Below are 12074 nucleotides of genomic sequence, written 5' to 3' on the forward strand. Positions count from 1 at the left end.
AACAGGTGGTGTTTTCCAATGCTGTTGCCCTGTGGTAATGTTTATGATGTGATCTAAAAGGTTGTATTTAGTGTAAACACTTTGGTTTGCTTTCAGGCTTGCTATAGAGAAAAATTAAGGCTAGAATTTAGTAATTGCTGTACTTAGAAACTAAGGCTTCCTTTTAGAGAGTGCAAAGAGATAGAGCATATTTGGAAGGGACTGAGGGTGACTGTTAAATAGAGTACTGTTTTCAAGCAGTGTTTCTTCCTTGTTTGTTTCAAATGTTAATCTCTTGTAGTAAATAGCTTACTACTTCCTTGCTCTCAGAAGGCTTACTCTAAATTTGAAAATTAAAAATAGTTTTCATTTCAAAGAACAAGATTTGGAAATGAATTTGTCTCAGGCTTCTCCTCAGAGAAATATTTGTTCTAAGACAGTGTCTTGCAGAAAGCAGGGGGTATATGGCAGGCAGAAGTCATGGGATTTATTACCACCTCAGAACAAAGAGATGAACTATCTCCTAAAATAAAGCAATCCTGACCCAACTGTACTGTTTTCATTCTAGCAAGAGCCAGTTGAATCATCTTTTGGGATGAATGGGCTAAATGCTGTCACTTCTGACTATTTCCTGTCCTCCAGTATAAAAAATGAAGTTGACAGTACAGTGAACTTTGTAGGTAAGTACTGCTATGCTTTTTTTACATACTAAGCACACAGGTGACTTAAAAAACCTTTTTGGTGTGCCTGACTTATCTTTCCATCAGCATTTTGCATTTCAGGGAATGGCACGGTTGCAGTCAGGTAGACCCATTTCTCAGTAGCCTAGGCCGTGCAAGATTGTGGTTGCAGGCCAGCCCCACCCCTTGCAGAGACAGTGAGCAGTACTGTGCCACTGGGGTGGCTCCCTTGAGAGTAAAGCACTTACAGGCACTCTTAGCTGGCTTCTCATGGTGGGGGCTTATTCCACAGGGTAGTCCTCAGCCATGAGGAGATTGCAGCCAATGTCACCTGGGAGTTAAACTGCAGTCAGATGGCAGTTTCCCATTGCTTAAAGCAGAGGTTTGTATAGAATAGCATTTTATTTGGGAGTTCAAACCAGCAGGCAAAATGTAGGAACTTGATTCTTTTCACTGACACCTCAGTAGCAGAGATAGTTTTTAACGTCACTGAGCTAACGAAAAGGATCATCAAAGACTGCATTTAGAAACCAGTACATTAGAAATTAGCTGTCATCTCAGCATGTGAATAATTGATCCTCAGTAGAATAATTGGACTGGGCTTTGACAGCTCTTTTTTGGCTAAGGTTGTCATTGCAGCAAGAGCTCCTAATAGCATGACCCACATACCATTTTGTCTAGAATTCCACTTTTAAATATGATAAATATTTTAGTATTCTGCTTGGAGAGATGGCAGAAATCAGGTGCAGTGACTATTTTCGATCCCCATTTCTTAGGTCACAGGGCTTTGCATAGTCATTCCCCTGAAGTACTTGTGTGGCTGAGGAGTTTGTGAGTAGTTTTACTCTCTTTATGGCAGTTCATTTAATCAGCTGTTGCTTTGTAAGAATATTAGAACATGCTCCTACTGTTACAGCTTGAAGGAGTAGCACCATAGTGCTATTAGTGCTTCCTGTTCACTGACTGAGGATCAGGTAGGGAACTGTCATCCAGTGTTGTTTAATTATTGAGATGTGAGGTGTGCTGCCTTATCCAGACTGGAGAAAGAAGCTGTTATTTAGGATTGCAGGAAGGATTTTAATGTAAACAGGGAGGAAAAGGTAAAATAGAATTGTTCTGCAGAAAGACAGGAAATCAGCTGGAGGGGATGAAAGACAAACAGCACCTGCAGAGTTTCTGACATACGTGCTGCTCATTGGAAACTGTGGCATATTGCCCAAGTGAGAAGTAGTTTTTGCTGTGCATTTTATCTCTCAGGGTGGGTAAAAGTTTGTCAGGTATTGAGGAAAGAGATAAAACAGCGCAGATGGCCTGCTCATACCCTGAGTGGGTTGCACAATATTCGTCTCTCCCAGATAAATTAACTCTGTGTGCTCTTGCACCATTCTCACCACACTCAATAAAAGCTGGTTGTTTCAGAACCAGGAAAGGTGAAATAAAGGGGGAATGAAATATCTGAAACATAATTGTAGTAATTGTAGTAATTGTAGTGATCAACTTTAAAAAAGTCTATCTGGTATGTATGTAATTTTTTCTATGCTGGCATTGTTTCTTAAAATACACATCTAAGTTTTGAAGATTTTCCAGTGGTTACCTGGCACTTCACAAAGCAAAATAATATGCATCTTTTCCCTGGGAAAAACACCTGTCACTTTTCTTTTTCAAAAAGCCCTGTCTAAAGATAGAATGCAGGAGTGGATTGTCTGTATGGACATGTGCATTCATGTTTATTTATCGTAGTTCATGCAGGAATAGATGCTATCTTTTGACTTTTTCAAATTTAATAATTAGTATATTCAGGTTACTTAACTGAAAAATTGCAAGATCTGTTGTATTTCATTGCCTACATGTTTTTCCCTACATGGGTCTAGAAGAAAATGGACTGTTTGAACAACATAGCATTGTGTTTGTACAGAATTTAGGCTATTGTTTCCTTTATGTTCAGTGAAAAAATATCTAGAGTCTTTCTCTTGGGTAACCATGGTTTCAGGTTAGCCATCCTCTGGGATGGCTCCATCCCTGTGCATTCTTCTGATCTAACTCATTGGCTTTCAGTTCTGGGCTGGATTAATGCATTTGTCATGTGTTCATACAGCTGGGATTAAAGGAGGAGTTGTACAAGACAGAGGAAATTCTGTCAAGCAGCTTCAGATGAGTGAAATTCTGGCTTTTACCATACTTTTGCTTTGCTCAGTAACTTCTTGGTACCTTGGTTTGTCAACCTTTTTCAAAAGGTTGTAGTGCAGAACAACTAATATCTGCAAAGCGTTTCAGGACACTTGGAAAGCATCCATGGTTGCTTCACATTGTAGGAATAAGTAATGCTCCTTTGACATGAAATTTCATGTGCTCTTTTGGTATTAAATATCATGTGCCTGGGGGAATAGGAAACACCTCTGTTAATAACTAACCAAACTGTAGCTTTTTGTCACAGATCATGGGGATTGCAGGTACAAATTTATTTTCTGCATACCATCGATGGCATTGACAGGGTCAGTGACTGGCCATATTGTCTGGAGCAGAAATTTTTCATAGATTATGTCATATGTACATCAGAGTCCCACAGTGTTTTGCTTGACCCCGTGGCCAGGTTTTTGCATGCTGGTTCTGGTCTTCTGTTGTATAGTTTACATTAGAGCATTCAGAGGCCATGGGGTGGTTTACAGCTTGCTTATTGAGGATTGCAGATTTCCTTTAGAACTGTCACTGAAAATTATATCCCCTGAAAGCAGGTGGTGGGCATGGAAAAAAGTGCTGAAACTATTGAAGACTCAGATACCAAACAGGCTCTTAGAGGTTCAACAGGGTTGAGATTTTGTCAGTAATCACTTTTTTTGTTTCTAATCCCAAGTTGTTGGACAGCCACACCTTGATGGCAGCAGTGAGGAGCAGGTGATAGTTGCCAACCCTCCTGATGTTTGTCAGGTGGTAGAGGTGACAACAGAAAGTGATGAACAGCCCCTCAGCATGAGCCAGCTGTACCCTCTACAGATCTCCCCTGTTTCATCCTATGCAGGTAAGCAACTTAGTGTTTCTTTACACTCCTTTTTCTGGAAATGTTGGGAAGACACTTGGGGGAACGAGGGCTCTTCCAGGCCAACTAAAGAGGATTCAGAAATGCATACTCATCTGCCTTCTGAATTGTTAATGAAACTCAAAAATGCACAGTCCTCTGCTCATTTCCTTGGGAAACAACTTGACAGATCTGAGTTTGGAAATGTGAGCTACAGGTTTTAGCCTGTGAGTAATGGAAAAAGAACTTTAATGCAGAGATCTTTTAGAGGGGGATTTTCAGTGGTACAAATGACATGCCCTCTGCCTTGCTAAAGATCAAAGGTCTTTTTTGCTCTATGTTTACTCAGTGTCTAGCACAGTGTGCAGTGCTAAGGGCTGCACTGATGGTATGTATGCAGATATGGAGCTGAGGGCCCAGGGGGAGTGGGTCTGTCTTGCTGCAGACTAGAAGAGCCATGTAGTGACTGATAACAAGTGATCTTTCAAGCAGCAGAGCTGTGGACATCTGGCTTCCAACGTCTGCCTGCCATCTGGATTCTCTGATACCTAAAAAGAGGATGAGATAACCGGCTTCCCCCTACTCCCTGTGAGGGTGGTTATGGTTTCCCTTTTCATCTGGCTTCTTATTTTCATATAACTGTTAGGAAGTCTTTAGCACTCATTTATCCCTTATCCAAGTCTAACAGTGTGTTCAGAAGTTTCTAGGGGAGAACAGACACAAATGTACGCGTGGGCATACTATATAGAGGTCCCATAATCATATAAGTCTTATTTCATAGGAAGCAGGACAAAGCCACATTTGAAAGTAGAAGAAGTTTCAGATCCTTTCTGTTTTAACATGGTGCTAATTTGCAAGCTTTAGGAGACTGGGTAGAAACACAAATGTCACATTTTAAGGCAAATTTAAGTGTAAATAGTTCTCCGTGCATTTTATTATTTTACACGTGGTTTTGCCTTTGACTTATTAGGCTGAAATTTCTTCCAGACACATTTTTATAAAGTATGTATTTAGTAATTTTTATCTTTGGGACCAAGTGAATAGTATGATGTTCTTTTGGATTGTCTCCACTGTTAGTCTCACACATGTTGATAAATGACTATGCTTCCCAACATGTTTAGTCTGCAATGACCAAAGATTTAGAATTTAGAAGACCTTTGCAAAGCATAAGGCAGGGAGATATGAGAGTGCTTAAATTTATGAGCAGAAGGGAGACAAGGGCCTTTGAAACATCTTTCCTCTTTACAAATGTGTCTTGGAAAACTTTTCCATCTATGCAAACATGACAATGATGCAATCTTTTATCTTCAGCTATAGGATGTAAATTCTAGAAATGCAAACAGAAGTCACTGTCTTGGTCTGGAAGTCATAGTGGTTTCTTGGACTGGAATGATAGAGAAGGATGGGCTGCTGACCACCTTGACATGAGAAAATCATAACCTACCTGCCCTAAGGTCATTGCAACCAGCCTGCATAAGGAAAATGAAGGATGACTGAAGTACTTCTGATATCCCCTTACACTGTCTTAGTACCTTGGTGGCCTTCAGTTGTCCTAACTTATACCTGGACCTGCTAGCCCAAAACTCAGATAACAGAGTTGCATGCCATTGGCATGTTTTTGAGTACATCTCAAGATAGCTCTTGATGATACTGGCTACTGTAGCTAGAGGCCAGATGGAAATCAAGTACTGCAAGGGACAAGTCCTGGGACAAGTCTCATTTAATGTATTGATGAACAGAAGATATATTGAAGATGTTTGTGAACTTCACAGGTGACAACAAATAGGGCGCACCAGTCGATATGTTGGAGGGCAGAGCCATCATCCAGAGAGTCCTGGTGAGATTGCAGGAATGGGTCAGCAGAAACCTTATGAAATTTTGAAAGGGCACATGTGAAGTCCTGTGTATTGGAAGGAAGAGAACTTTACAGCAATAGCGGCTGGGGCTGATGGTATGGAGAGTAGCTCTGCAGAAAGGTGGGTAGGCGGTGAGCTGAGTGTGAGACACCAGAGCACCTCAGCCACAGAGAAGGCCACCAGTTTTCAGGATCTTGGCCAGTAGATCTAGGGAAGTGATTATCCTCCTCTACTCAGCACTAGTTGTGCTACTTTAAAAGTACTGCATCCAGTATTGAGCTCCCCAGACCAAGAAACATACACACAAACTGGAGCAAGGGCAGAGAAGGGCTACACAGGGCATGGACTCTCACTCTATGAGAGGATAGAGGGACTGGGGCTTGTTCAGCCTGGAAAAGAGATGGTTTTGAGGACTTCATAGCAGTTGCCTCTACTGCAGAGATCTTCCTGAGAAGGCAGAGCCAGGCACTGCACAGGAATGCGTGGTAGGAGGGTGAGAAACTGCAGGCTAAATTGAAACCAAAAAATATGGTCCAGCTGGATATAAGAAAAAGTATCACCTGTTTTACCACAAGGACAGTCAGGCAGTGGTGCAGGAAATCCAGAAAGGTTGTGCTGCCTCCATCCTCAAAAGTTTTCAAGACCTGAAGGGAGAAGCCCCCAAGCAACCTAATCTAGTCCTGTAGCTGGCCCTGCTTTGAGCAAGAGGTTGGGCTGTAGACCTTCTGAGGTCCCTTTCAGCCTGAATTGTTCTATGAACCACTTTTTTTTTTTTTTAAGGAGGTATTTGCTCTTGAGGGTGGAGCGAGGACAGGAGTCTGTGTGTTAGAACTCTGAAATTTCTATGACACTCATGTGACTATTTCTGCTTTGTCTTGCTCCACACAGACCTGTATAGAGCCACAGGAACCTTGGCCTTGTGCTTGTGGGTTTGCTCTGTCAGGTGCTACTGGCTGAATGGCAGGAAAGAGTATGACCATAACAGCTGTGCAGGAACAGTTAGTTGAGCTCGTCTAAAACAACAACCAAAAAAAGTAGCCAGATATGTCAGCTGTCCTCCATAAATCTGGTTTATTTCAAAACACCTCTGGTTCCTTTCTGAGGTTACTCAGGCAAATGGCGTGAGTTTTTTCATATATCCGCTGATGTCTATGAAGTCCTTTTGGTTTTTATTACCGAGGCTGTTGTCAACCGCCTGTTGTGTTTGACACTGATTCAAATACCCTTCTTGATAGAAATAACCTCTCTAACTTTCCATGCCTGCATGGCCAGCTTCCCTGGCTTTGCTAACTATAGTGCTATCTCTTACTCAGCATTTTGTTAAGTATAAACACCAAGGATGGATTCCTTTTCAGCTGCATCACTCTGTTTTTGTTGTGACACGCTTCTTCATGTCAAGGAATATCTGTTACTTGTCTCTATGTGGATTCCTTCTATTGATTCTGTCTTCAGGGCTGTTTCTCCTTTGTGTGGATTAGTTTTTCCTCTCCTCCCCCCAGTATGGCTTAATTAGCCAGCTTAGTCACATTGGCACAACTTTCTCTGCCTGGGTCAGTGAAGGAGAAGCCCTGCAGTGCATTAGCTTCACAGGGCATTGCAGTTAGATTTAATGTTTTGGACTGTTCCTCTGCTTACTGCACACTGTTGTGGAGACTCTGGCACAGGAGAGGTGCTGGCTTTGGAAGCAGCAGTCTGGAGTAGCTGGGCTGGAGTAAAAGGATTTTAAGTATAGTTTAGATCCTGGGGTCTGGAACAGTGGTACAGCCCATTGATTTACAGGCTTCTGCCTGAACCTAATGCTTAGCCAAGCCTTGAGAGGATGGCAAGGCACTGCCAGTCTCTCTGAAGATGTGCAGGGGCACAATCCACAAGGCATGATCTGTGCACTCTTAGCACTCATGTCCAGTGCAGAGCATGAGATCGCTCTTTGGGAAGGCAGAGTTGCAGGGACTGTGCAAAGCAGTTTGCGTGGACTAAAATGCATAACACAGAGCTGAGAGTGAAAACTGGGGCTTCAGAGCCCTCTTGCCTGCTATGGTAATTCATCACATCATTCCTTGAATTGTGTGATTTCTGTGTTCCTTTGGATAAGCCCTGTCTGTGCAGCCCTGCTGTGGGGGTTGCAGTGTTGGTATCCTGATGGATGCCTAGGGTTATCCTCACAGGAAACAGGACACAGTGGTTCAAAACCCCACAAGCTGAAGGAAACCTGCAGTCCAGGCCTCCACTGGATTAGTCTGGGGAACCAGTGGCTGTGCTGAAGGCAGCAGCCATCACTGCAGACTGAAAAGAGGGGTTTCTGCCCTGTCTCAGAGGTATCTGAGGCACAGCAGTCTCAACCACTCATGGGCCAGGAGCCTGACCCTCAGACAGGAGGGAGATGTGTCTGACCCTCAGACAGATAGGAGATGTGTCTTCAGGCACATGTAGGCTTGAAAATACAGTGAAACTTCCTGGATTTAGGGCTCTTCTTCAAGGGAGGGCTGCAGCTGCAGGAGGATGGCTGTCCCATTGGAACTGTACTCCTGTATTTGTGCTCTGGTTCAAGTGATGAGGGTGAGGGAGGCCATGTGCAGTAGGGGGAGGTTATGGGGCTGGAGACTGTTCTATTGCCACTTGCTCAAGTTGGGGGTGGAGGGTTGAGAAACAGGCTGGAGAGTGGTAGCAAAAGCAAAACTATACCAACTGTACCAGAGTGTATCAACAGTAATAAAGCCCCAGAAGTGACAACAAGACCTTGAGGTGGCAGGCTGAAATAACAGTTCATGAAACAAAACCACATTTATCTTCTCTAGGATGGAGTTGTTACTGATTTTGCTGGGAGATAAAGATTTGGACAGAACTTTGTCCATTGCAGGGCCTGGAGTGGCTGTAGAGGGGAAAGGGAAAGGGGGCATCCCCTGCTTGCTGGAGATTCTTCCCAGAAAGCACAAATCTACTTCTTCCCTCTCTATTGCTGTCTTTTCCAGAATATAGACATGTTAACTGTGATAACCATGTGAATTTACCCCAGCTGTTCAAGGCAGATGTGCTGTCTAATCCTGCTGTGGCAGGGTCTCCATGCTTCTCTGACGCCGTTGAGCAGGACAGGAACAGAGACCTCCACATTAGAAGGCAAAGAAAATGAAGTGATTTATTTCAAATGCACCGCTCTATATACAGAGAACATCGAGAAGACTAATTTCATTGGTCTTAGAGTAAAAACATCCCACACCATTGGTGTGCAGTGAATGGTGCATAGAGGCAGAACATATCTATAAACAATGTGAATAACAAGGTAGATTAGAGAATTATTTACATTCTTTCCCAACTGCTTCCCAGGCTCTTGCCTGGTTAGAAAACCTTTCTCTTTCTCTCTGACTGAGCTGAGAATATCCACACTTCTCCATTGTTTTCTGGTTGTTTGACTTGATTCTGTTTGCTTCCACTTGGACATACATCAGGCCTCTTGAGCTGGAATTTGTTACTATAGATAGCATGGCATGAGTTTCATTTTTGTTTCTATTTTGTTTGACAGAAAGTGAAACAACTGACAGCGTTCCAAGCGATGAAGAAAATGCAGAGGTAAGTGCTTTCTGGATTTTTAGCAGTTTGGGTCAAGGTCTCCCTGAGGTATTTATCTCCCTTCTCTATTGCAACTCTGTCTACCCATGGAATATTCATTTTGGTAATAGCTAGGGGAGAAGAGCAGACCAGGAAGGTTCAGGGGATACAGACATTTGGATGATTGTTAGAGAATTAATATCTCTACAAATTAACTTCTCCTCATCTGTCCAAACTACAAGATTAATTTGCATAATAAGATGTTCTGCAGTGCCATCAACAGTGCCAGCTAGTATGTTAACATGATGCATTGATGTTGCTGGGTAGTGAGTATTTTATCTTGGTTGAAAGCTCGCTCACTTTTCCTTAAATGGCACTTGAACTCATATAACTGGAGGAAATGCTTAGACTTATGACTGAAATAATGTTTGAGGTAGGTGGGGCAGAAAGCTTTCCTGAGCAGTCAGTTGGCTATTGCTGGGTGAAAGGAATCCATGGGGAATAGCCTGAACTGCACATATACAAAAACACCACTTGCCTTTTATTTTGGGGCTGCCATCAAGGTGCCAGACCTACCAATCTCCATGTGTACTTAAAAGACAAGTAAAGTTCATTGAGGGCTCTTGGATGCCCTGTGCTCCAGCTGTATTTTTGCATAAGGCCTTTTGCAAAGCTCTCTCCTGCTGTGTCCCCCACCAAAGGCTCTCTGAATCCTCCTTCTTGGAGGATTAGCAGTTATGCATCTGTATAACAACACGGCTAACCCACCTGGTCTCTGGTGCCTGTGCTGGGGTGGTGCCCATCTGTAGACTGCCAGTAGTGACTCCACAGACCTCCTTCAACAGAACATGCCATTGCAGCATCTGTGGTGGGCAAACAACTGGATGTTCATCTTCCCTCGATGAACTTCTTCCCTGTGATGAGGGATGCACTGTCAAGTGACAGTGGTTTCCCAGCAGCCTCACCTGTATTGCTAGCTTGGGTAGTGTTGGGTCTCTGTGCCTGCCTCTTGGCAGGAAGATGCTCTCTCTGATAACAGAGGAGACACTACCATTTGGAGTTCTAAATGTCTCCATCCATTTTTGTCGCTGGCATACTGGGAATAAGGCCTTTATTTTCCATTCAGAGGATCTATAGGTAGTGCCTCTTGAGTGGTGGAGAGCCAACAAAATTTAAGCACATAACATCAGAAAAGGAGAAATGGCTGAGAGCAAAGATATCCTAAGCCAGTGGCTAGAGGCTCAGGCTCCTTGAGGTGGGATAATTCCCATGCAATATGTGGATATTCCTATTTTCATCTTGTTACTTGGAGTACTTCACGAAGTTGTGTTCTCTTATACAGTCTTCCTTTCTTCCCCCATTTCTAGGGACGACTTCATTGGCAGAAAAAAAACATTGAAGGCAAACAGTATCTCAGCAATCTAGGAATGAGGAACACTTCTCATATGCTTCCCAGCATGGCAACTTTTGTAGCCAACAAGCCTGACCTCCAAGTCACCATCAAAGAAGAAAGCTGCCCACTGCCTTACAATAGCTCCTGGCCTCCTTTCCCAGACATCCCTCTGCCACAAGTAGTGTCCACAGCCTCCACAAGCAGCAGCCAGCCAGACCGTGAGACACGGGCCAGCGTCATCAAGAAAACGTCAGACATCACTCAATCAAGAGTCAAGAGCTGCTAAGCCTTTGACAGTGTGGTTTTTTAGCTTTGTTTTGTTTGGTTTTGTATTTTACGTTTCTCTAGGAGAGGTTCATCCCTTGACGCACACGAGACAAACCCTAAGGTAAAGCCTTGGCAATATAAAACATTGCAGTGTCTGACTCCAGTGCCGGAGTGTTTTTAACTCAGGACTCCAGCAGTCAGTGTGTATACCTGAACCCATATTTCCAAGGTTGCTACATAGGAAAAGAACCCAAGAACTTTGGCCCACTCACAGGTTCCAGTGCTTCATAAGAGGACCAACCAACCACAAGGGAAGTGGTGCTGCTGCGCTTCTTGCTGTCAAGGCTGTGATGGAACTGAAAGCCTCAGAATGGGAGAGAAAATGTGAACTAGCTGGAATATTTTTAAATAAAGAAAAATCTATTGTGAATATTGTACATAGTGCAGTACTAGCAAAGTTGCAGTCTGCTTCTGCACCTTATTAAGAAAGCACTTACAAAAGGCCTTTTATTACCTTGCTCTACTTAATGGCACATTGAAGGTCCCTCTCCACCTGTATTCTTTTCCAAGGCTATTCTTGCTAAAGTGTCTTTAAAGAATAGAGGAAGGGAAAGGAAACTAAAACTTTCCATGTGGATTTCATACGTTCTGAGACTGCTTTCATCATGTTTGTTTCTAATCTGCTATGCTTGAATGCCGCGTGGTACAATAGAAAAATAAAAGAAACTTATTACAGAGATATTATGCAAATTCCCAGATTTAAAAAAGAAGAAAAATACTCTAATTCTAACCAGAGCAAGCTTTTTTATTTTTTATACAGGGGAATATTTTATTCAAAGTAAAATTCTAAAGTGAATATAATTTTTTTTAATCTTTTCTACAGCAAAATTTATAATTTTAAGATTCAGTCCTTGGTTATCAGCAGTTATGACATCCTTGTGGCACATTTTTTTTTAATTTTGTAAAGGTGAAATAGCTTTTATGAGCTCATGTAGCAATCAGATTATCCTGTGGATTGACAATAAATATGGTATATAGTTAAATTTTTAATAACCCTCTTGTTTGTCTCTCATTTTTAATCTTTCAGAAGGCATGGGTTTGATAGGTGAATATGACCTCTCAGAGTGAGCAATTAGTGTAAGCTGCCTTTATAATTTCTGGAGTACCCATCTAACAGAATGGGAAGTGCTGTGCTTGAGGCAGCTGAAGGTGGAAAGAGCAACTAGAACTGAAAGGTGACTTGTTCAAGTTCAGCCTCAAATGTAGAGGTTGGGAGCTGGGGCACCTCTTTAGCTGTTACTCTGTGGCTGTGCTTTGAACAGGTTACCTCGTGGAAGGGATCG

At 42.7% G+C, this 12074-nt stretch overlaps 1 protein-coding gene across 5 annotated transcripts in view; it reads left to right on the forward strand.

The window, feature by feature from the left end:
• Positions 1-11784, forward strand: part of IRF2 (interferon regulatory factor 2) — a 40186-nt gene extending 28402 nt beyond the window's left edge. For all 5 annotated transcript variants that reach the window (XM_053940177.1, XM_053940181.1, XM_053940180.1 and 2 more), the window contains 4 exons: positions 548-659; positions 3511-3675; positions 9046-9092; positions 10439-11784. In XM_053940177.1, the coding sequence (XP_053796152.1) occupies positions 548-659; positions 3511-3675; positions 9046-9092; positions 10439-10750 (636 nt within the window). In that variant the 3' untranslated portion in view covers positions 10751-11784. The remainder of the gene's footprint in view (positions 1-547; positions 660-3510; positions 3676-9045; positions 9093-10438) is intronic.
• The last annotated feature ends 290 nt before the right edge of the window (positions 11785-12074 follow it).

The sequence above is a fragment of the Vidua chalybeata genome, chromosome 4 (genome assembly GCF_026979565.1).
Source record: "Vidua chalybeata isolate OUT-0048 chromosome 4, bVidCha1 merged haplotype, whole genome shotgun sequence".
NCBI lineage: Eukaryota > Metazoa > Chordata > Aves > Passeriformes > Viduidae > Vidua > Vidua chalybeata.